The following is a 25,571-nucleotide window of genomic DNA, read 5'->3' as shown; positions in this document are numbered from 1 at the left end:
CTGTGATTTTGACATCGATATTCTTTTATCCTCATCCATTTCTTTTCCTATGAAAATGTGAGAAACATAGTTTTTTACAATTATTTTTGCATCAACTAACTAATAAATATGTAACAATATTCTCGAAAAATATTAAGAATGAGAAAATGTAAATATCTTATTATTACTTAAAATATCTAATTTTTATACCATATAGTGAAATCTTAAAAAAAAAAAAAAGAAGCAATGCCTATTTAAATGACTTTGATAATTACTATTAATATAGTATATGTTTCTCCTATTTCCCTTAATAAATATGTGATCATTTTAAATCCAAAAAATAATCTATTTGTAGCAATGATTAGGTTCATAACGATTAAAACACTTCCTTAGAGAAACACTGCTACAATCATAATTAGTAATTATTTTTTTTTTCAGAAAGAAAAGCATTATATTATATTGAGGCAATATATACAAAATAGTTCTGATGGATCTGTTAAAAGATCATCTGAGAGGCAATATATACAAAATAGTTCTGATTGATCTGTTAAAATATCGCCTGAGAGAAAGACTGATGGTCAGAATACAGAAGCTTCAAAGGATGAGCATAATACCAAAAAGAGATTGCCTTCAGAAACAGCATGATTATAGAGACAAAAATAAAACCCTAGAGGGTTTGCTTCAGCGATTAGGAGAATAGAGAGCAGAGAAAAGAGATAGAACATATATGGAGGAGAGATTTGAGTCGTCAAAAATTTTTAAGTTCCTCCATTCCCAGAGGCTCCATATAGCGATGGGTAGGATTGGACGAAGGGCAGCATCCTGTCTTCCCCACCATGCAAAAGTTGCATCAACAGAAATGAAGTTAAGATGCAGAAAGGAGAAAAGCAGTGCTAATTCGTACCAGATTTGTTGGGAGACCGAACATTTGAAAAACAGATGAAAATTAGTTTCCTCCTCCAATTTGCAGAGGGCGCATCTACTGGGCCCATGCCAAGAGCGCTTCCTTAAGGAATCCCATGTCAAATTTTTGTTGAAGAACACCAACCAAGAGAATAAAGTCACTTTGAGGGGGCAGCCAAGTTTCCACCAGAGTGCTGGAAAACACTGTCTATTCAGTCTGTTTGATTTTGATATGAGGTCCAGATAAAGGTCCTTGACATCTGCTTGAGTGGAAGAGAGTGATAAGGACCAAACCAAATGGTCTTCATCAGTAGAGCGCACTATCCCACCCTGAAGGGGAGAGTTATTGAGATTATCCCATTGAAGGGACAAATCCTGAGGAATGCCGATGTCACGAGCATCCATAAGCGAGGGAGAAGGGCCTCTCCAATCCTTGATAATTTTATCCCATGAGAAAATGCCAGATCTGTGGAGGTGAAAAAGGATAGGAGAAGGAACATGAAGATTGCCCTTGAAACCTGCAAAGGAATCGATGCCAATGAGAATCTTCCGGCCTGAGAATATTTTCCATTTGAGATTGTTGAGAAAATAATGCTGGATCTGCTTGAAGCTGAGCCAAATAGCAGACCCTTGCTGCGAACCAATGGAATCAAACCTGAACCAGAATTCTATGCCTCTACCTTTTTGATATTTTTGGCAAATAATATCACTCCAGGGATTGGTGTCAAAAATGCCCCTCCAGAGGGATTTACAGAGAAGAGCAGTCCCAAAGAGCTTTATGTCCAGCAGGCCCCATCCGCCTAGCTTTTTTGGCAAAGATAAGAATTTCAGCTTCGCAAGATGGATTTTTCGCCTCTCAACTTTTTCTCCCCATATAAAATTGGCTGTAATCATGTTGATGGCTTGAATGATGCGAGCTGGGAGAAGAAAAAGGTGGCCCTAGTAAACCGAAAGCTGCGACAAAACCAATTTGACAAGCACAATCCTGCCGCCCAGAGAAAGGGATCTAAATTCCCACAGCGCGATCTTGCTGAAGAAGCGTTCAATAAGCCCTCGCGAGTCCGACGTCCTGTAGGCCTTTTCTTTTAGGCGAAAACCAAGGTACTTGATTCCATCATACAAAAGTCTGGATTCAATTCCAAGAAGCTGAGATATCCAAGAAATCAGAGTGTCATCAGAACCATTGTGAAAGAGAATCGATTTGTCTTTATTAATGCCAAGGCCTGAGGCTTTATGAAAACGGTCCAAAATAGATTTTATGCACAGCCATGTTGCCTTGGATAGCATAGAAAATAAGAGTATATCGTCAACAAACAGGTTATGTGAAATATATATATGCTTGCAGATCCTGACCGGAGAATATTCTTTTAACTTCACTGCATGGTTGATGTGAAGGCTCAAAGCATCAATGGCCAAGATAAAAAGGAGAGGCGACAGTGGGCATCCCTGCCGAAGGCCCCTTTCCGCCTGAAAGAAAGGAGAAGGCCAGCCATTGATCAAAATAGCATAGTTGACATTTTCTATACAACCCATAATCCAACGAATGGCACCATTATTCATCCCAATTTTATATATATGATAGCATAAAATGTAATTTTCTTTTTTCCAACAAGTACTCACTATTTTATTATTTAAAATTTAAACTAGATGATTCCAATTGCATTGAAAATCATATGCATGTATATATTTACAATATAAATAGTTTTTATCAATTCATTTATTATCTTCTTCAAAATTATTGAGAAATCGAGTTGGTGCATAAGTGGTCTTCCCAATTTCGAATTACACCATGAGTTATTGATTTGGCAATAACATTTTCATTCGTTGTCAAAATTAAAGTATTCAAATAAAAAAATGTTTCAGGGGTTATCTTGAATATAAATATTATTTAAGTTTCTACTTGTTTTTCCTTCAAAATTGACTATTGTGTCAGTTTCTTTAAATTTTGAATGTTCCTTTAGCTAGAATTTTGATGATAAAGACTTGTTTTTCCTTCAAAATTGACTATTGTGTCAGTTTCTTTAAATTTTTGAATGTTCCTTTAGCTAGAATTTTGATGATAAATATTTGTTTTTGGATGTTTAATTGGAAATATTTAGCCCGATTGTAATAGATTATACTAATAACTATATTAAAAAAAAATAATTTAAAATAATATATCAAATATACTTTGTATGGTTCTGCATAATATAATCTTTTTCAAGTTCCTATTTTAGATCAACAATCACTATTTTAAGCCTAACATTTCTATTTGTGTTATACATTTCTATTTGTGTTATATTGACATGAATCTAATGGGAGATGATAACAAGTTCATATACATATCTCCAATAGAGAAAGGTTTTAAAAATACTATGGATTGATATTTCAAATATTCTCAAGAATAGTTAAAATGTAGAAATGTGAAAGTAATATTTTTCGATATAAATGGTTCTTATTAGTCCTTGCTATTTGGCAGATGGCATGGACTATAGTAATCGATATGGCGGGCTTGACATTAATTTCAGCTGCTTTTTTAGCTGTTTACTTGTGACTGCAGCAAGTAACCAGAGTATTTAAGCTAACAATATATGAAATTTTTTTGCCTTCTTATTTAGCCTCTTCCCGAGGCGGAGAGGCTAAACCATATATTATAGTCCATGCCATTTCCTTTGCATTTTGAAGTTTAAGGAAGGCGTTAAACTAATGCTAACATTAGTTTGAATAACATTTCATGCTTAGGAATTAAAAACATATCTTCGATTACATGGTTGCCAAAGTTGTAGTCTTTAAACACATGGCTGCCAAAGTTGTAGGGCTTAAACACATGGCTCACAAATGCCTCTGAACGGGAACATCCAGCTATCGATTGAACTGGGCATTGCCCCTTCTTATTGCTACTTTAACAACTCGCTTCACACAGCAACCACAACTGCAACATCCCGCTTCACTCCCCAAGAACAGAGGAAAACAAGGGTTTTGCATCTCGAAGAAGCAGAATGTTCTCTACAGTGGCAAGCACCTGGCTCAGGATCCCATTTTGATATCCAGAAGCAATTGACTCTGATTTTTTCTTGAAGAAATTGGTACTGTCTTGCTTATCTAGGCTTAGTTTGGTACATTTTGAATTGCACTGCTTATTCAATTATCTTTTCTCTTTTCAGTTTTGTTTATTATTTTCTCTTGAGCTCAATTCTCTTTTCATTAAGTTGCACTCAATTCTATTCGATTTGCATTAGAGAGCCTAGAAGCATTCAATTTGCATAAGAGCCCAGAAGCAAAGCTTGGAAGGATAGAAGCTGGCCTGAACCTGGTGCAACCATGTGCTTAGCTAACCAGTTGCATAGAGTGCTTAGCTAACCAGTTGCATAGCTTCATTTGGGAAGGATAGAAGCCGACCCAAACCAGTTGCATAGCTTCATCAATCAACCTACATAGCTTCATCGATCCACCGATCGACCGCTTCACCCAATACTTCTCTTCTCTTAGAGGTACAATTCTGAAATTAATATAAATTACAAATTCTGAAATAAATTTAAACTACAATAAGCAATAAGTAGCAATAAGTAATTCAAGCTGTTAAGAAATTGCTCAGAAAATGGTGGTTATTGAATAGAGCTCCAATTTTTTCTTACTTGCAAATTTTTGAAATTAATTTAAACAACAATAATTCAAGTTGTTAAGAAATTGCTCAGAAAATGGCGGTTATTGAATAGAGCTCCAATTTTTTCTTACTTGCAATTCTGAAATTAATTTAAACAACAATTTCTTATAATTATAGTAATAAGTAATTCAAACTGTCAATTTTGGCAATAAGTAATTCAAACTATCAAGAAATTTCTCAAAAATAATGGTTATTGAATAGAGCTCCATTTTTTTGTTAACTGCAGAGATTGGAGCTTCGTGAGGGCTTTTGTGATGAAAATCAGGGATGCTGCCTGCACCGACTACCATTACAGAAAATACACAGGATTTCTAGGCTTTGGAAATCATAACAGAGAAAAAGACACAGGATTTCTAGGCTTTGGAAATCATAACAGAGAAAAAAAGTCTAGAAAAACTAAAAAATGGTCGTTGATCAATGAATCTTGATCTTATTAAATAGAAAATAAAAAAGCACTTACAAATATGCTTGTCACTTGATCTACAACTTCTCCACCCATATCCCCAAAGAGTGTAGGCGCCTCCTCATTGAGTAAGGCAGTTTCTCACACAGCAAAAGCATTGCCCAGCAGAACAACTAACTCAGGTTCGCATAAAGGGCGTCCCTGTGTTTTGGGCTAGAACTCCATCAATGCTGAAAGAAAGCTTATCACTGCAGCAAATACCCAATCGGCTTTCTTTGATAGCAGTAAGCCTAGGCCTCCCCCATTTGAAAAGGGGGGAAATTGAATCTTCAACCAGATGCTAAATTGAATTCTCACATAGACGCCATCATCGAAAGCTTGAAAGACCTTCTCTTTACAGCTCTCTTGACTAGGTAACCATTCTTACAGATATTGACTATAGGTAAACCATTCTTACCACTGATGCATCTCTTGCGGACCATGCCATCCCACAAGTTTTCCTTTTTCATGCTTTTGAAGTAAGAAACCTCGGGAAATAACTTATCGTCGAGCTCTTCCTTTGTTCTGGATGTCTACGGAAATGACTTTTTCTCTGAGTCCTCCTTTTGGTGCAGGGAACAGCAGCCATCCTCTCCTATTCCTAGAGATAGATAGTTGCAAGTTTTGCTCAACAAAAGAACATCTGCCCTTTACAAATGCACGCAGGTCTAGCACGAAAGGAGAGCTACTATCCCCATGTCAATGACTGGGTAAACTACAATTATTGGTGCTACTTGCGACTATATGGTGTTCGTTCTGCTGGTTGAAGTAGTGTTTGTTCTGCTGGAGTTGCACAGGTAGCACCATTCCTCTCCGAAGCCTCCAACAAAGTTCCCAACCAGACAAGGAGCTATGTAGAAATGCTTAAAATGGCAAAGGGTACATGACAAGTGGGTGGCATGCAATAACTGCATGAATATGCATGAATATCGTGTAGGGTTTAACTGCATGGCCAACATGCACCTCGAAAATCCAAATATTTTGACGTTGTTATGACTCTATGATACATCATGAACCGTATATCGTGTATCTAGAATACGTGGGAACAATGTGTTTGGATCCTTGGTCAACCTGGATCATTAACCCTCCATGCAAAAACTCATTGAAAGAAATCATCTTAGATAAGTGAAACATGGCCCCACATATTGTTAACCATTTATGCTGAATCATGGGAGCTTCTAACCAAATATGCCAATTGGTGCACTCATAATAAATCTGTTGTCATGTGAATGTAACTTCGTACAAATGGTAAACTAAATGTACTACATATTATTGGTAATGCCTATTAAATTAGTAGGAAATTTCACATTGACCTGTCCTCTTATGTGTGGGAAAAATATCATATCCTCTATTGTGTCTCGGGCCTCATTACCTCCCAATTCAATACCAATTTCACAACTTCAGCCTTTTGTCCTATTCAGCTTGCAAAGCCATGTGTGTAAATTAATTTGACTGGAAGATGAAGATGGATGCTTTAGCTTTTCCCATTTTCTTCTTCATGCATCACCATCAATATTCTTTTTCTTATTGATGAAGAAGAGATATAGAGTCAGATGAGAACAAAGACTGGGTGATGTCATTGGTGTGTGGAATCCCCTTGCTGGAATGTGAGTATTGCCTAGCGAGTGCGCGATGGGCATGGAAGCAGTGCCTGCATATCAGTGAACAAGACAGGGAGTGATGGGGCTATGCAAGGTGGGAGGAGTTCAAACATGTGCCCCGTCTCTACTACTTCATCCTTTCTGTATATGAAGATGACATAAAGAAACCCAAGTGGGCTCCTCCAGTAGGTTACGGGATCAATCTAGAGTGGATCCTCAAGAAAGTCACTTACGAGCAGACCGAGGGCCGAGATCCTCCTTATGTTTTCTACTTGGATCATGAAAATTGTGACATTGTGCTGGCAATCCGAGGCTTGAACATGCAATGGAAAGTGATTATGCTTTGCTCCGGCCAGATCCATGTCTCTCAACTTGGCTGTCAGATATACTGACATTTTCAACTTTGTTGTGTTACAGGTATGGTTTAATTTTTTCTTTTACTTGCATTATTTTTTTGGTTTCAAACTATAATCACAATTATGCCTTCTCTGCCAGTGACAATCTAGAAGATGGTTTCTAGATGCAAGTTCTCAGGTTGTTGTCTTTGTAATACCACCTTAATTGCAAGCTTACAGAAAAATCGAAGTGGCATATTCTATGTTGCAGATTGTTGTCTTTGTAATGCCACCTTAATTGCAAGCTTGCAATAAAAATCAAAGTGGCATATGCTCTGTTTCAGATTTGGTTCCACAACCTAGATTAGATTTCATTCACCTTTGAGGTTATCGCCTATGTTGTATTCTGTGCGCATCCCCAAAAATAAAATCAATGGTATTTGGAAGAAGATCAGTTATTCTCATGCTCTACTCTGTGTGCACCCCCCAACACAAAATAAAATTAATGGTATCTGGAATAACTTATAAGTTCAGCTGATTCATGAGATCGAAACCCAATTTACCCATATTAAACTATAGCCACATTTACATGATCTCTTAATCGACCTAGATTGGGTCTTCCATGCACGGGATTATGGTGTATGTTGTATTTTATCCATGCACGGGATTATGGCGTATGTTGTATGGCGTAGGATTATTGATAGTCTAGTTCAGGTGCTTATCACTATATAATATGATTTCAGAGCGTAGTAACAAATCGTTGTTTTCTAGTTAATGATGCACGACGCAATGGGGAATGATTGTCACTGCCTGGGTCTATAAGCAATGACTAGATCAACTCCTCTCAATCCTCCTGTGTAGACTACTGGGTATTGGCTATCGGGAATGTCCTTATGGTTGTGCCTCACTCACTCCATGTAGTGTGTAATTTGATATTTAAGTAATGAGCTGGAAGTCCTGAACTAAATATAGTATTGCCCTTACTCGTGACGTGTTACTTTATGGACTCTAATTAATCAGTACTTATCTCGAGAACAGGCTCTTTTCATTTGGATGTGCCACTTTCTCAAGAAGTGGCTCTAAATCATTAAATATAAATTATTTGTTTTGTATTTGCAATGAGTGGCATGGTTTTGCCAACCGCCTCCTGCCCACAGTTTGATCACTTTGACTCGATATTGGTCATTTGAGCGGTGATCATTTTGTTATTAACCTAATAGATCAAGTATCGTGGTGGACACGTTTATCTCATGCATGTGCTAGTATGCGTCGGAGCTATCGTCCTCCTCCGAGCACCGTGAACAGAGTGGTACGAAGTCTCCCAACTCATCTATCCTTTGAATCTAAGTTCTATGTATCCAAGTATCCGCCCCCACAAGCGAGCAAGCAATTTGGTTGGTATCAGCGCCACATCTAGACATTAGACCCATTCCATGTGCTTTGCAGGGACTAGCTGCTACGCAACTTCTCTTGTTTAAAGCATATTTTCTTCATTGAATATTGAAGTGAAGTAATTCAAGTTGGAAAAATAATTAGACTCTTAAGATCATGTGTATTAGAAATATTTTTTACTAAATTCTTTTATTTATTCATTCAAAATACCACTATCCTAACCCAATTTTTAAATAATTCATTAATTCAAAATGTGTTATAGATATGATAAATTGTCCATTGCTTTTAAATTTTGATCCAAGTATTTGAGATATTATGTCTGTGTTTATTGTAATGCAATAATTTGTGCTACCAAAATTTTTATCGATCCATATCATAAATTATGAGATACAAACAAATCATAATCATCGCAAGCTCAAGACTCAAAAAAAATGTAATTCGAGAAAAAATAGTTTCGTAAATGGAACAATGTATAATATACCTTGAAATTGATTGAAAATCATGTTTTTATATAATTTCATTATTAATATTTTATTGAGATCCATGTTTAGTGTTTGAATTTCTTCATCTTATTGATTTCCCTGTATGGTAGTTAATGCTTTATGTCACTCTTAATACACCACAAAATCTTCCTTTTAAATTTCTAACTTAATTCATGCATCTATACGTCTAAAATTTAAATGCATAACACTACATGTTAGAAAAAAATATTGCAAAGGCTAGGGTTCTCTTCAAGGGCCAGCAAAATGATTTCATTGTAGTCTAGCTTTGTGTTTGCATTTTCAATCTTTTGCAAGGGAAAAAGGTCTCACCCAAAGCGCTGTAAAGAATTAAGTATATTAACAAGTTTTTAGAAGGTGAGTGGATAAATTTACCAATTATATAAAACAATAGCCATTAAATCATTATAGAGGAAGCAAAAAATTCATTACCGATAATATTGAACAAAAATTTAAATTTTTTAAGCAGGTAAATGATCACACATATACATGCACATTTCCCAATAGATATTGATGTTATCTAGGGAAAAGTAAGCATGATTACTAGTAGTAAGGACAACAAGTATTACATAGCAAAGCACATAAGAAAATAACAAATAGAAACAAAGTAGTGGAGAAGCAATAGAAGCACACTTTTATTATATATCTCTTAAATACGAATATAACCCATACATTGATACATTTACACATATATATACCTTGTTAGGACAATTACAGTAGTTTAATTGTCTGAACTAACACAACTTAAACTGACTTGGTCGTCAATTTAACAAAGTTTTCGACTGACCCCTCCAACATCTCCCCCACCCTCAAAGCCTTCCTCTTCCCAAACAAGGGGAGATCTGGAGTGTTACAAAAAAAATGTACAAAAATAATTACAAAATAGAAGAAAAAAACATTAAATTATGTGGTTTCTTGTACACTTACTGGCTCTTCAACATGTTCTACAAGATGGTAGGTCGACATTTCTTGGGTTGGTTCTGCTAAATGTTGAGTTGCTTGGACGACTTCAACTTCATGAGATTGTTGTTATAATGTCGCTCTACATGTCAAGATGCTAGGTTCAAAGAGAGTATGGGTAGGTTGTGGTAGATCTGGTGCCAGTGGTGGCATGCCCGAGAACACAATCGAGTGTATAACTAGAGCAAGTAGTGGAAGATGATCGTAGAAGATCGACCATTCACAAACTACTATCCTTGCTTGTGCATCTATTTCCTTTATTTTTGCAAGATATTGTACTATGTCTTCAAATGAATTTTGCTCTAATATCCTCTCGTCGATAGTACCTCGTTATTCCAGCTATTGCACTCGATTAAGGATCCCCTGTAATAATTCTGCAGCATTAGCTAGTTCCATTTGAGCTTTATTTCCTTCTCTTAGCCATTCAAATTCTTCCTGCATAAGTTGGGATTGAAGTTTCTTTTCGTGAACCATCTTTTTATTAAATTTTAATTTTTCCCTCAACTCTGTGACTTTCCTAGAGCTTAAGTCATGAATGAGCATGTCCTTCATTCTGATATGACTTTAGGTTGATGACAAGTATGTAGGAAAATTATTTAAGATTATGCTCAATGTGGTCCCATGATCAACTATGTTTAAATGAGTGCTTAGCTTCTAGAAATTATTGATGTGAACTCTAGATTACTTCTGATAGTTTATGACTTCTTAGAACTATCGTTTTCAACTGCAATTCACTTATCTGGGCATTGAGCTGCTCATTGTGGCCAATGAATTGAAGCACTAATTTGCGAATAGTAGAAAGATGATCATCAACCTCAGTAGGAATGCCAATATTTAGTTTTTCTACTTCTTGGTGCTACTAGTCCAACCATATCTCCCTTTCTTTATCTTCTTTCTACTGAAGCTTATTAGTGCATTTATTTCTTTTCTTCATCCTTATTTTTGTTTCTTTTACATAATTTTCTAAAATTTCTAAAATTTTTTTACCACTAGCAAGCCTCAAGTTAGGAAACTTACTTGGAATATCTATAATTTTTTTCTTAACCTCAATCATGGGCATGCTAGTTGAGGTTGATTAGATTGGAGATGCTTGTTCTTGAATCGTCAATGTAGCCGATGTGTCTTGTGTCTATAAACTATCCTTTCTTATTATTTAATTCAACTTTGTTTGTTCTAACGTTATTTCTTGTATGTCGAACTGATATGATTAGGTCTTATCAGTCTATTCCTATTCTTCTTCGACATGTGTCAAAGATAAGCGAGGTGACTCTGAGGTTAAGTCGATCTCAAGGATCTAAAATTTTGCCTTGTTATTGGTCTTGATTGTGGTTGATTACAAGTTTGAGAGGAATTTCCATTTTGTATAGAACTTTGTGGTGGGGTGGTTTTCTAGACTTCTTGCATCTTATGTCGAACATTTTTGTTGAAAGAATTTTTTGCATAACCCAATGCTTGTAATAAGTCCCCTTCAATAAATGATATTGAAATTTTATATTTTATGAGCTTTTTGACGGTTTTTCCTTTCTCCTAAGTTATTTCTATTTGTTGTTAGACAATTTTATCAATATGATATTGCTTCTACACATCAGGATGATAACATGGAGCAGGGTTACACTTTTTTCCAAGAGAGGTGGCGTTTAGGTGGAAAAACGATGGCTTAATCAAGAAATTTAAGTGCTTGATCAACCCTTTTTAAATGTTTGATTGAGCTCCTTGAGCGCTAAAAAAATAGCTTGATTGAGGGTTAAAAACAAACCCTCGATGGAAATTTAGGGCTTGATCAGGTATTATGGCTCGATCAAGATTTATAGCTTGATCGAGTCATTATTTCCTATTAATTTTCCTGCCCACTGTATTTGCATGCCATTTGCACAAATTGTGGGACATTTTAGAGCTCGAACAAGTGTGTGAATAGCTCGACCGAGAGTATTGGAGCTCGATCAAACAATTGGATCATGGAGCATTCAAACCAATATCGCCAACAACCCCACCAATGTCCCAGAGGCTCAAATGAAGGTATGTATTCTATTATTTTTGTCTTTCTTTGTAAAATTAAACAAATTAATTTGATAAAATACTTAACATACAAAAACCATGAAAACTACAAAAAGAAAACCTTCAAAAGAACTTAGAAAACCACAAAACCAATCTAGAAATCCACAAAAAACCCTTCAAAACAACTTCGAAAACCACATAAAACGACCTAGAAAACACTTCGAAACAACCAAAAAAATTATAAATTAGGTTTTAAATTTTTTTCTTCTTTGCAATGTCTTGTTTATTAAATGCATTTTTTCTGATTTTGAATGGTAAAAGCGTTATTTTCTAATTATCTTAGATTTTAAAGTTTTTCTTTAGGAATTTCGTGAAATAAATTTTCAATTTCTTTTTTTTTTGTTATTTAAAATGCATTTTAATTTTCTAACAAATTCAACTGAAAATATACCCCAAAAAACTCCAAATCAGAACACAATGAAACTATAACCAATATATAACTAAATTAAGAACTTGAGATTCACATGATTTATATGGTTTCTCATGGTGAACCTCTATTTATAAAATAAGAAATTTTATTTTGTTTTATTATTTTAAATTTAAATTAATTTGTATTTTAAATATTTTTTTAATAATAAATATAGTACGATTAGTTTTAAAACTAAAATATCAATCTTTAAAATTAAAAATCTAAAAACATCAAATTTTGTTATATATATATATATATATAGATAATTATATTTAACTATTATTTAACTATAACATCACATAGCTATATATTGTAGTTCTATACATATTGTTTGTTATATAACATAGTTCTATAACTATTTAGTTCATAACCTAAGTTTATTTAACATAACATAAAACTCTCTAATTTTTTAAAATGTATAACATAAAATTATTCAACATATATATCATATCATAGCATGTAACAAAACTATAACAATTCCATAACTACACAACTATATTATTATTTAAATATAACTATATATATTTAACTATTATAAAGTTATAACATCACATAGCTAATATTATAGTTCTCTATATATTGTTTATAACATAACATAGTTCTATAAGTATTTAACATAACATAACTTGTTATTTAATATAACATAACATACATATATATATATATATATATATATATATATATATATATATATATATATATATATATATATATATATAAAGTTCATGTTTCAACAATGCAACATTAATAGATACATTAAATCCATCATGAAAAGTGCATTTGGTCGAGTGAATAAAAACATTTAGAATATTTTTTAATTTGTACCATATTGTTTCATTATATAGTGTGTTGTACAACAAACATTGTCTTCATGTACTTGCACCTACTACATGTCATGTGTCAATGTCAAACATTAAGAACTTAATGTCTATTGGAGTATTTGGTTGGCGTGAAATTTTATTAGTTTTGTAAATTAGTTTATTTTATTTTTTTACATATATATATTTACATATTTATACGCTATGAATAGCATGTATTATTTGGAGATGGGAAAAAGTGTGAACGTAGATTTGATCACTTCTTTCGATTGCGTTCACATTGAAATCACTAATTTGGTTGATAAATTATCAAAAAATTGATTCTAAAGTTTATGAATTCAAGCTAGATTATTCTGCTTCAATGAAGAAATGTTTTTTTTTTCAACATTCTTTCTATGTCAACATTTTTTATGGATTAGTTCATATCTATTATATGTAATAGTTTAGTCAACATTTTTTTCTTGGATTAGTTTATATGTATTCTTTGTAATATACAGAGGCATCCCATATCCACACCCCAACTACAAGCCACATAGTGCAAGGGGATCTATTATACGTGGTCAGGCTCATGATATATCACGTAGCCCACCAAGGGTTCACATTCCACTCATAGATCAAAGTGCAGCATCGATCCCTCTGTGGGACTATGCTACAACTCATATCACATTGGATGATGTTACGACCCGTCATAAGTGGATCACATAAGAGATATGTAACATCCTTACTAATTCATTGACTATTCCTAGTTTTTCTTTGATGTTGGATAGCATCAATAGGTTGATTGAGACATACTAGAGGTTGGGCCCACAAAGCCACCTCCTACAGTCCATAGAGAGGATTAGGAGGCATGAGGTTAGAGGCCCACATACTTTTTAGGTAGTGAAAGAGGCCACCAAGAACATTGATGTTTGTGGGGACTTGTTCGACATCCCTTTAGATTTCTCTACTAAACATAGAGGTCTGATTCCATTGAAATATTTTAGGAACATTGATGTAGCCCATTTTTTGTATGATAGATTCATTGGAGCTTGGGGCCAGCTCCCCCACCATGACCAGGTCAACATTTATTTTTCCAAGAATTTATATACAGATTTTGTGTTACATATGAGGCCATATTACATTGATATCAAACCTCATTATTATGGTCTCAACATGGGACATACCTACGGTCACAAAGGGTCTTGCAAGGACCCTAGGCATGCACAACCACCTCCGTGATTCTTGCCATCAACACCTCGAAGTTTGGTATTACTGAAAAAGATAGAGGAGTTGTTGTATCCCAGTGCTAAGACTAGGGAGACTATTGCATACAACATGCGGATGTCATTGGTCAGTGCGCATGTTGCATTGGATGGAGAGATTAGGAGACCACCACCATTGCCTCGTCACCCACCAGTTCCCTTATATGATGATTCATTTATTGTGATTTTACCATTTACCAACTTTTGACATATGAATGTATGTATCGTGGTGTCATTCATGACACTTGGAGGGTGCACGACCCTTGTGACACAAACCAGGTATATATATATATATATATATATATATATATATATATATATATATATATATATATATACATATATATACATATATATACATATATATATATATATATATATATATATATATATACAAAATTTTTGACTTTTACTGTCAAATTATGCATAATTATTTATATTAATTTCTAGTTTGTATTATATTTCATTTATATTAATAATTTCACGATAACATGTAGGTAGAACCTAGCTTTCTATGGATTCTCCTCCACCTCATAACACTAATGTGGAGGAAATCCACTATGTACAACCACATGGACTAGTAGTTGAGGTAAACATTTTTATTCCCAAGATTTCAACAATTTTTTTTTCCAGTTAAACTTATATGCTAATTAGTTTATATACTAATTATAATTTGTTCATGTTATTGTGTACACAAGCCCATATGGAAAATGTTGTTGATGTCCCTATTATGTGGACACCTGAGTGGGAAGTTGGGTTTAGAGACATTGATGATGTGGTTACAATGATGTAGGCCCCAATCATTGAGCCAGAGGCAAGGAAGCACCAAACTCAAATTCATCAAACCCCTGTCCTATCTAATTTGGGTTTGGACTTGGATGAGGTTATTAGATTCATGTATATGTAATTAAAAATGTGGTTCAAAATCATTTATTCCCATATTTTTTATTTTGTACAAATAATGATCTAATTAGTTCGAATTTGAATGTGTTATATTGTAATTCCAGCTTATGGACACTTAGTTTGTGCATTGAAATTCACATAGTAGTTCTAATGGTACTTAGAGTGGATAGTTTGTATGTTTTTAAGCTAATTTCATAGGGCACATTCACATGTGATACATTATTTGTATATTTTCATACGTCGACGATTTATAGATGTACATGAACATTATTTTAGTTTATGGATGCTTATTATTTCAGTTTATGGATGTTCATGTGATATTTATAATCTATATATATATATCTATATATATATATATATATATATATATATATATATATATATATATATATATATATATATATATATATATAAGGTTTATTGATACATTCACTATTCTAGTTTATGAACTTTTATTAATCTTGTTTATGGATGTTCATGTGATATTTATAATCTATATGTGTATATATATATACACACACAGACACACATATATATATATATATATATATATATATATATATATATATATATATATATATATATAGATATATTCATATTTAAGGTTTATTGATCATTCACTATTCTAGTTTATGAACTTTTATTAATCTTGTTCATGGATGTTCATCAATTTTTTAAGTCTATGGATTTACTAAAAAAAAATCACTTATTTAAAACTTTTTATATATACCATAACATTTATTACAAAATATAACAATTTTGATTTCAAGTTTCATAGACTAGAATAAAATAAGTACAATATTAAGTTATTATGCAAGTCACTTTGATAGTTAAAATTAACTAAAATATAGCATGTATCAATTTAATATTGAACATGGAAAGAATTGCAAGCATGCTTCATATTGGCTTGTAGAAAGTGTCTCTTAGTGCAATCAACATGTATGTTATTGCAATTTAATTTATATATATATATATATATATATATATATATATATATATATATATATATATATATATATATATATATATATATATATATATATATATATATATATATCTATATATATATATATATTTGAATTATAAAGTCATCCATATATATATATGAATTATTTTGTGACCCACCCATATACCATTGCATGGAAAACGTTTCTGAGTATTTCAATCAATTTATTATCTCAAGGTTTAATTAAAAAAACACAAATAGGATTGAAATAAGTTTTATTCAATTTCAAAATATGTCATGTAAAGAACAAATAAGTTTTACTCACTATTACTTCTTTTGAGATTATCTACAAGAGCTTAGTCATAACATGATGTAAGTCAATCGTATTGAAATTTAATATATAGGTCAAAAAATAATATATGACAACATTTCTATAATTCTATATAATGTTAAATCAACATTCCTAAATTTACAAGTAGTTATCCAAGTATTTCAATCAATATCTTATGATTGAAATAAGTTTTATTCAATTTTAAAAAACTAAAAATATGATTGAAATAAGTTATATTCAATTTTAAAAGATGTGGAGATGTAAAAAGTACAAATACAAGTTTTATTCGATTTTATTTTGTTTGAGGTTATCTACAAAAGCTTAGTCCTAATGCAGATCATCAATAATGTTTTTGTGCTTACACTGAAATCAATGTAAAATGTTAAACTAATTACCTTGAAATTAATGTACACCATATATCTAGTTACATCGAATCAGAAATCAACATCGTCACTGAAATCAATACATCTAATGCAAGCAATGAAATAGGATGAGAAATCAACATCTACACTGAAATCAATGAATCTAATGCAAACAATCAAATAGGATTAGAAATCAACATCTACACTAAAATCAATGCATCTAATTCTGCAAGCAATCAAATAAGATTAAAAATCAACACCGACACTAAAATCAATGCATCTAGTGCTAGTAATCAAATAAGATTAGGAATCAACATCTACACTAAAATGAATGCATATAGTGTAATCTCAATAAAAAAATATCATAAATTAACATCTTTAATGAAATTAATTCATCTAGTGCAATCAATGAAATAGAATTAGAAATTAACATTTACACAAAAAACAATAATGCATGAAATAAAATATGATTATAAATCAACATTTGTACATTGAAATCAATGCATCTAGTGTAGGAATTTTTCTTCCCTTTCTCTCCCCCCTCCATCTATATCGATGTATTCCTCCATCTCTCCTTCTTTGTCTCTCTATCTCACCCCCCAGACACACATACACTCTCTCTCTTCAAATCTATCTATCTCTCCATTCCTCCCTCTATCTCTATATTCTTCTCTGTCTCCCCCTTCCAGCTATATCTCTATCTCCCTTTGTATCTCCTTTTCCATGTCTCTATGTCACCCTACAAACATACTCATTATTTCTCCATATATATCTATATATCCCTCCCTCTCCTTCTCCCTCTCCCTCTCTTTCTTCCCCTTCTCTTCCTCTATCTTCATTTCTATCTCTATTTCCTCCTACTCTCCTCTTTCCCTCTCTCTCCATCTCCCTGTCACTCCCTCTCTCCATCTCCACCCCTCTCTCTATATATGTCTTTCTTATTATCTCACTCTCTCTCCTCTTCCAACTCCATATCTCTCTATCCCTCCCTCTCAAGTCCTCTCTCTCTTCCTCTCTCTCCCACCTCCCTTTGTCTCTCTCCCTCGTCTCTCTCTCTCTCAATTATCTTCTCTCCATATTTTTTCATTTCACAATACTACGAAAATGAGTATGCAAAATTGTGACAAAAGAGTGGATGAAAATGACATAAGGAATCCTGAAGATAATATTTTTTTTGCTATTGAAACATAATTTAAAACTACAGAAATTTATGAAATTTAAAATAAATAGCAACAAAATAATTATTATCATTTTAACAAATTTCAAATCACAATATCTAATTTTCAAATTTTCATAAAGAATTTTTGAGAACAACAGTGAATTTGTTTCAAAATGTATAAACCAAATAGAATCCAATTATTATCTTGGAAAACAAATTACAATATAGAATTCTATAATAAACAACTCTAATTTAAGATAACAAATAAGAAACCATTGCTTAATTGCAATCATAGAACTATAACTACATTAGATTGCAAACCAAGGTGGGTAGGCTAACTTTGTACCATATTGCTTGCTAGACATTGAAACTGATATCTACTATGCCATAAATAATAAATAACATTCTAACCACACATGGCTAAAGTAATTACAAATAAAAACCATCACTCAATGTTAATCATAGTTCTATAACAACATAATTGGATATGTACTTTACTAAATGTGTCAAATTGAACAAAAAATATTGCATCAAAATTTTCTAGAAATGCAACAATTAAAGCTTCCATAGCCACTCATCTTGCAATACAGATTGTAAGTAGCTATACACAAAAAAATGACTATGAGATCTAGAGATGCATTTAATATCTCATTATTTAATCATTACAATATGTAGAAATTCTTTCTCACTTGAGACATAGCGAATCAACAAATTTAACATCTAAATCACACAAAATAATATGTTGCATGTTTTCCTTTGAAATTCATTATGGATTTGAACAAAGATATTGCATCCAACAACATAAAATTTTGCACCAATTAAAATTGCAACTAATCCTCTTGCCACTAAAATTGCATTCAAACCTCACATTGTTTTTCCTTTTCTCTGATTTATTAGCAAAATGCAATTTCTGATTATCATACTCCTCTTTTATAAGTTCTTGCAACAACTTTGAAAATTCCACAACTACACATTCCATGACTCAAAATCATTCAAAACTGCATAGCACTATTGTATAACATATTCCACCCAAACTAGCAGAAATCACTTGAATCTAGTTTACCATCAAGTCAAATAAATGATTAGACATTGTACTTCAAATCAGGACAAATGTCAATTGGCCAAAAAATTAAAATCTAAGTATCTAAAAGTATTTTAAAATCCTTATAGTTGTCTTTAAGTGTTTATACATTAAATGCTATTAAACATCATAATTACAAATAACGAAGGTTGTAATGTTCTTTAATTCCTCCTAGTTTCCATTTGTTTTTTAAACGCCTTCCACTTGTTTTGAAAAAAAAACACATAATTGCTACATAAAACAATAATACTATTCCATAATTCAAAAAATATTTTCAAAGCTTAACTTGCAATCTAACGACAAGTAAAATGTAATTTAATCCCAAATTAATGGACAACAATAACGTTCGTTTAAAATTTCTAAAAAAATATCAAGCTTTGGATATTGCTCCATCTAGATAAAATTAATAAACAATTTAAAATTCAAAGACATTCCAAAATTGCGCAAATGTCTAGAACATCCTAAACAGTACAATCCCATCCCTATAAAATAAAAAGCACATACTAAAACAAATATTTCTCAGCTCAAAATGGCAATTATTTTATCAGATCCTAAAAATACATATTTCAAAAGCCCATCATAAACATTATGAAGGCATTAAACCAATGCATGATCTAAATACATAAAACACCTAGAAAGAATAATGTATAATAGTAATTTATATCCATGACTACATAATTGTATGCTCAATTCAATCTTTATTTTTATTTTTACTTTTATTTACCAATAACATTTGTTCATTGAATATCAAGCAACGCATCATAACTTACAGAAAATTATATATATATATATATATATATATATATATATATATATATATATATATATATATATATATATATATAACAAGGCAATGTATTTATTAACTCTTAAATTATTGTAATTTTCATGTTTATTTACATGTCATTAAATCCAATATAAATGACACATCACAATGATGTCCAAAAATATTAACATCTATAATTGTCTTCTTCATAATTTATTATTGTATATTATTTGATCAAATTAATTTAAACAATTTTATTTTTTTATCAATAAAAACATAAATTGAATAAATTATACTTATAAGATAAAATGTTTAAAATACGTTAATTCATTATCTCACTCTCTAAAGAAAAAAATGAAATATTGAAGATGGAGCCGAATTGGTGGAGAAGTGTCAGTAGTCGACAGTGTCTAGAGAGACCATTCAAACCACAATGTCGACCTCTAATCTCATAGTCAAGACCAACATCTGACTTGCTTTCAGTACGAGCCACAAAATAAATATGTGCATATAGTTATATGTAACCTCATAGTCATCTTGACCTCCGACTTGCTTCTACAAAGGTCCACAAAACAAACATACGTGTTTATAATTTATTATTATGTTTTTTCACAGAACATATTACTTAAATATAAATTGATAAAATTGTACTTTCTATATATATATATATATATATATGTCTTGCTTTCAGTACAAGCCACAAAATAAATATGTGCATATAGTTATATGTAACCTCATAGTCAGCTTGACCTCCAACTTGCTTCTACAAAGGCCCACAAAACAAACATACGTGTCTATAATTTATTATTTTGTTTTTTCACATAACATATTATTTAAATATAAATTGATAAAATTGTACTACATATATATATATATATATATATACTTAATATTTTAGAATCCATTCTCTAAAATTGTAATTTAAATAAATAATTTTCAAGTTTAAACAACATTGACTTAGAATGCTTCCATGCAATATTGTAGGTAGAGCCAATTTTTGTCGGGGAATGTCAACAATTGGGAGTGTCTAGAGAGATCATTCAAACCACAATTCCAACTTTTGACCTCATAGTCTGACTCGTCTTTCGACTTGCTTTCAGTAGGGACCAGAAAAGAAATATGTACACATAGTTGGGCATGTTTACAAGGAGGCCAATTAGTGGCAGAATGTCATAGCACCATTCAAAACACAATGCCGACCTCTGATCTCATAGCCACCCCGACCATCGAATATCTTCTGGTAGGGCCCACAAAAGAAACATATATGTCTAATTGGCCTCTTTATAATTTCATATATATATATTTTTTTTTTCATATTACATACTAGCACAACCACATTTACCAATGTGGTTGATATACACTGATAGGCCTATATCCACCACCCACCACATTAAAAACTATTAGATATATTTTGATCAAAGCTAACTACTTTTATTATTAACAAATATGTAAATAATAATAGCCATATTATTTTTTATTTATATAATTACATTTATTACATTAACATTATTTTGTAAATTAATATAATATTAGTTATTACATAAAATATTGCTAATATATTAATAGTTAGATTTAAAACTATAATCTAATTCACATATAACATAATAGTAATATGCATTTATCTATCACCATTACGTCATCGTCAATAAACCTAACGGAATTAATATTTTAAACCTAATGAATTAATAAACCTTAGATAATGTTAATATTATAAACTCAACCACAACCAACATTAATAATATAAAATTAATATTCATATTAATAAAATATATAATAATAAAAATAATAATAATAATAAAAAATAAATATTACAATAAAAATGTTATTATTATGGTTATAATTATTAATATCTTTATTATAATAACAATTATTAATTTATATAAATAATTAATTATAATGTAAATAAATTATTATTATAATCATTTAAAAATAATTAGTTTTATTACTAATTATTTATTAAATTTAATATCATTAATAATTAATCAATATTAATATTAATTAATTAATTAATACTATTTAATAAAAAATATAAATATAAATTTTTTTATATTTATATTATTTATGGTTAGAAATAATAATAATAATGTTAATTTAATAATAATTTATTAATAATCAATTAATTATTACATAATAATAGCAATTAATTAAATAATAATAAATATTATAATTTATTTTATTTTTAATTATTATTAATTAATTAATTAACTAACTAATTATTTTAATTATTTATTAAAAAATATAAATATCATTTTGTTTTTTAAAATTGTATTAATTATTGTTAATTAATTAAACCAAAGGGATTTATATTAAACCCAAGAATTAATATTATAAACCCTATGAACAATATTACACTCTAGGAATATAAAGCTTTAGATTAATAAATCCAAGGGATTGATATTATAAACCCATGGGAATAATAAACCCAAGGGATTAATACTAAAATCCCAAGGGAATAATATTAAACCCAAGGGAATACTATTATAAACCCAACGTACATCAAGATAAATATTATAAACCCTAGAATTATCATGGTTGACCATGGTTTATTTTCATATTGAGACAATCTTTGTCACAATGCAACGTTGTACCATGGTTTACAAATGATTTTCATATGGATCTAGTCTTTATCATAAAGCAATGTTGGACAATGGTAGATTTGCATATTGAGAAAATATTTGTCACGATGTGACATTGGACCACGTTGTACCATGATTATAAACCAAGGGGATTTATGTTAGACCCAAGGATTAATATTATAAACCAAAGGGATAAATACTCAAAACCCAAGGGAATAATATTAAATAAGGGATAAATATTATAAACCCAAGATATATAAATCCTAACATAAATATTACAAACCCTAAAAGCCAAATGTTTAATAAACCCAAGGGAATAATACTAAATACAAGGGATTAATATTATAAACCTAAGGTATATAAACCCTAAAATAAATATTATAAATACTAAAACCAAAGCGACTAATAAAACCAAAGGTTTAATATTATAAACCCAATGAATTAGTAAACCTAAGGGATCAACAAAGCCAATCAATATTAAAAACACATGGGATTAATGAACCCTAACAATTAACATTTTAAACCCAAGGGATTAATAAACCCATGGGTTTATTAATATTATAAACCCAAAATATTAGTAAACCCAAGGTATAAATATTATAAACCTAAGGAATCAACAAACCCAAGGGATAGCTATTAAAATCCTAAGGAATTAATAAAGCCTAGGAATTAATATTTTAAACTCAAAGGGTTAATAAACCGAAGGGATTATTAACATTATAAACCCAAGAGATTATTAACATTATAAACCCAAGGGATTAAATTATAAACCCAATAAATTATTAATATTATAAACTAAAGTGTATAATATTATAAACCCAAGGAATTAGTAAACCGAAAGGAAAAATATTATAAGCATAAACTACCAACAAACCCAAGCGACCAATGTTAAAAACACAAGGGATTTATAAACCTAGAGATTGATGTTATAAATCCTAAAACCAAAGCGACTAATAAATAAAATGGTTTAATATTATACACCTAAAGAATTAGTAAACCCATGGGATAAATATTACAAATCTAATGGACCAACAAACCCAAGGGATAAACATTATAAACCAGAGGAACTAATAAAACCAAAGGTTTAATATTATAAACCCAATGAATTAGTAAACCCAAGGGATAAATATTATAAACCTAAGGGATAAACAAACTCAATCAATATTAAAAACACATGGGATTAATGAAACCTAACAATTAACATTTTAAACCCAAGGGATTATTAATATTATAAACCCAACAATTTAATAAACGCAAGGGATTATTAATATTATAATCCCAACAATTTAGTAAACCCAAGGGACAAATATTATAAACCTAAGGGACGAACAAACACAAGGGATTAATAAACCGAACACATTATTAATATTATAAACCCAACAATTTAGTAAATCCAAGGGATAGATATTATAAACCTAATGGGATCAACAAACCCAAGGGATAAATATTAAAAACATAAGGAATTAATAAACCCTAGGAATTAATATTTTAAACTCAAAGCATTAATAAACCCAAGGGATTAAATTATAAACACAATAAATTATTAATATTATAAACTGAAGGGTTTAATATTATAAACCCAAGGAATTAGTAAACCCAATGGAAAAATATTATAAGCCTAAACTATCAACAAACCGAAGCGATCAATGTTAAAAACACAAGGGATTTATAAACCGAGAGATTGATATTTTAAACTCGAGGGATTGATAAACCCACACAAATATTAATATTATAAACCCTGAATAATAATAAACCCTAGGGATGATTAGTATTATAAACTCAACCACATTTATAAATTAATTAGTGTTATTACTAATTATTTATTATTGCTAATATTATTATTTATTATTATTTTTAATAATAATAATAATAATAATAATAATAATAATAATAATAAAATTGTTATTATTATTGTTCATTAAAAGTAATATCATTACTAATTAAAAAATATTAATACTAATTAATTAATCATAATTAATTGATCAATATTATACTTATTAAAAAATATAATCCTTGGGTTTTTTTTATAATTTATAATATTTATTCTTAATAATAAAAATAAAAATAATGTTGTTAGTTTAATAATCATTAATTAATTAATTAATTAATTATCATTATTATATAATAATAACAATGGATTAAATAACAATAATTATTATTATTTAAATAGTTTTTAGTTAATAGCATTTAATTAATTAATTAATTAATTATTTTTATTATTTATTAAAAAATATAAAATATGGTTTTTTATTTATTTATACAAATAATTGTTACAATGGATTTATATTAAGTCCAAGGATTAATAGTATAAACCCTATTAAAAAATTTTACACTCTAGGAATATAAACTCAAGGGTTTGATATTTTACACTCACATGAATAATAAACCCAGGGGATTAGTACTAAAAACAAAAGGGATTATAAACCCAAGGGAATAATATTACACACAAAGTAATAACATTATAAACCCAAGGTATATAAACCCCAAGATAAATATTATAAACCCTATAATTATCATGGTTGAGTTGACCATGGTTGATTTTCATATTAAGAAAATCTTTGTCACAATGCGACATTTCACCAAGGTTGACCATGTCTCATTTTCATATGTAGTCAATCTTTGTCATAATGCAACGTTGGACAATGGTTGATTTTCATACTAAGAAAATATTTGTCACAATGTGACGTTGGACCATGGTTGACCATGATTATAAATGAAGGGGATTTATATTAGACCCTAGAATTAATATTATAAACCCTATGAATAATATTAAACCCTAGGAATAAGAACCTTTAGATTAATAAACCCAAGGGATTGATATTATAGACCAAAGGGGGTAATAAACTAAAGGGATTAATACTAAAAACCCAATGGATTATAAACCCAAGGGAATAATATTAAATAAGGGATAAATATTAAAAATCCCAAAAGCCAAAATTTTTATAAAACCATGGGAATAATATTATATCCAAAGGATTAATATTAATACTTTGGATTTAATATTATAAACCTAAGATATATGAACTCTAAAATAAATATTATAAACCCTAAAATAAACATGGTTAACTATATTTGACTATACATACCTTTGGGGTTTAAGACACTAAGGGACAATGAACCCAAGGCAATAATATTACACCTAATGGATGAATATTATAAACCCAATTTA

At 30.5% G+C, this 25,571-nt stretch overlaps 1 protein-coding gene across 1 annotated transcript; it reads right to left on the bottom strand.

Annotated features, from left to right (window-relative positions):
• Positions 1-1,821: 1,821 nt before the first annotated feature.
• LOC149142768 (uncharacterized) lies at positions 1,822-2,415 on the bottom strand. The gene is made up of 2 exons (XM_089451573.1): positions 2,236-2,415; positions 1,822-2,028 (listed from the first exon to the last, which is right to left on the bottom strand). Exons 1-2 carry the CDS (start codon positions 2,413-2,415, stop codon positions 1,822-1,824), a joined length of 387 nt encoding a protein of 128 aa, XP_089307699.1.
• Between the last annotated feature and the right edge of the window lie 23,156 nt (positions 2,416-25,571).

This window comes from Pinus tabuliformis, chromosome X, assembly GCF_031772625.1.
Source record: "Pinus tabuliformis cultivar Carrire ecotype Pingquan chromosome X, CPIR1, whole genome shotgun sequence".
Taxonomy (NCBI): domain Eukaryota; kingdom Viridiplantae; phylum Streptophyta; class Pinopsida; order Pinales; family Pinaceae; genus Pinus; species Pinus tabuliformis.
This window is presented reverse-complemented; position numbering and strand designations above follow the sequence as displayed.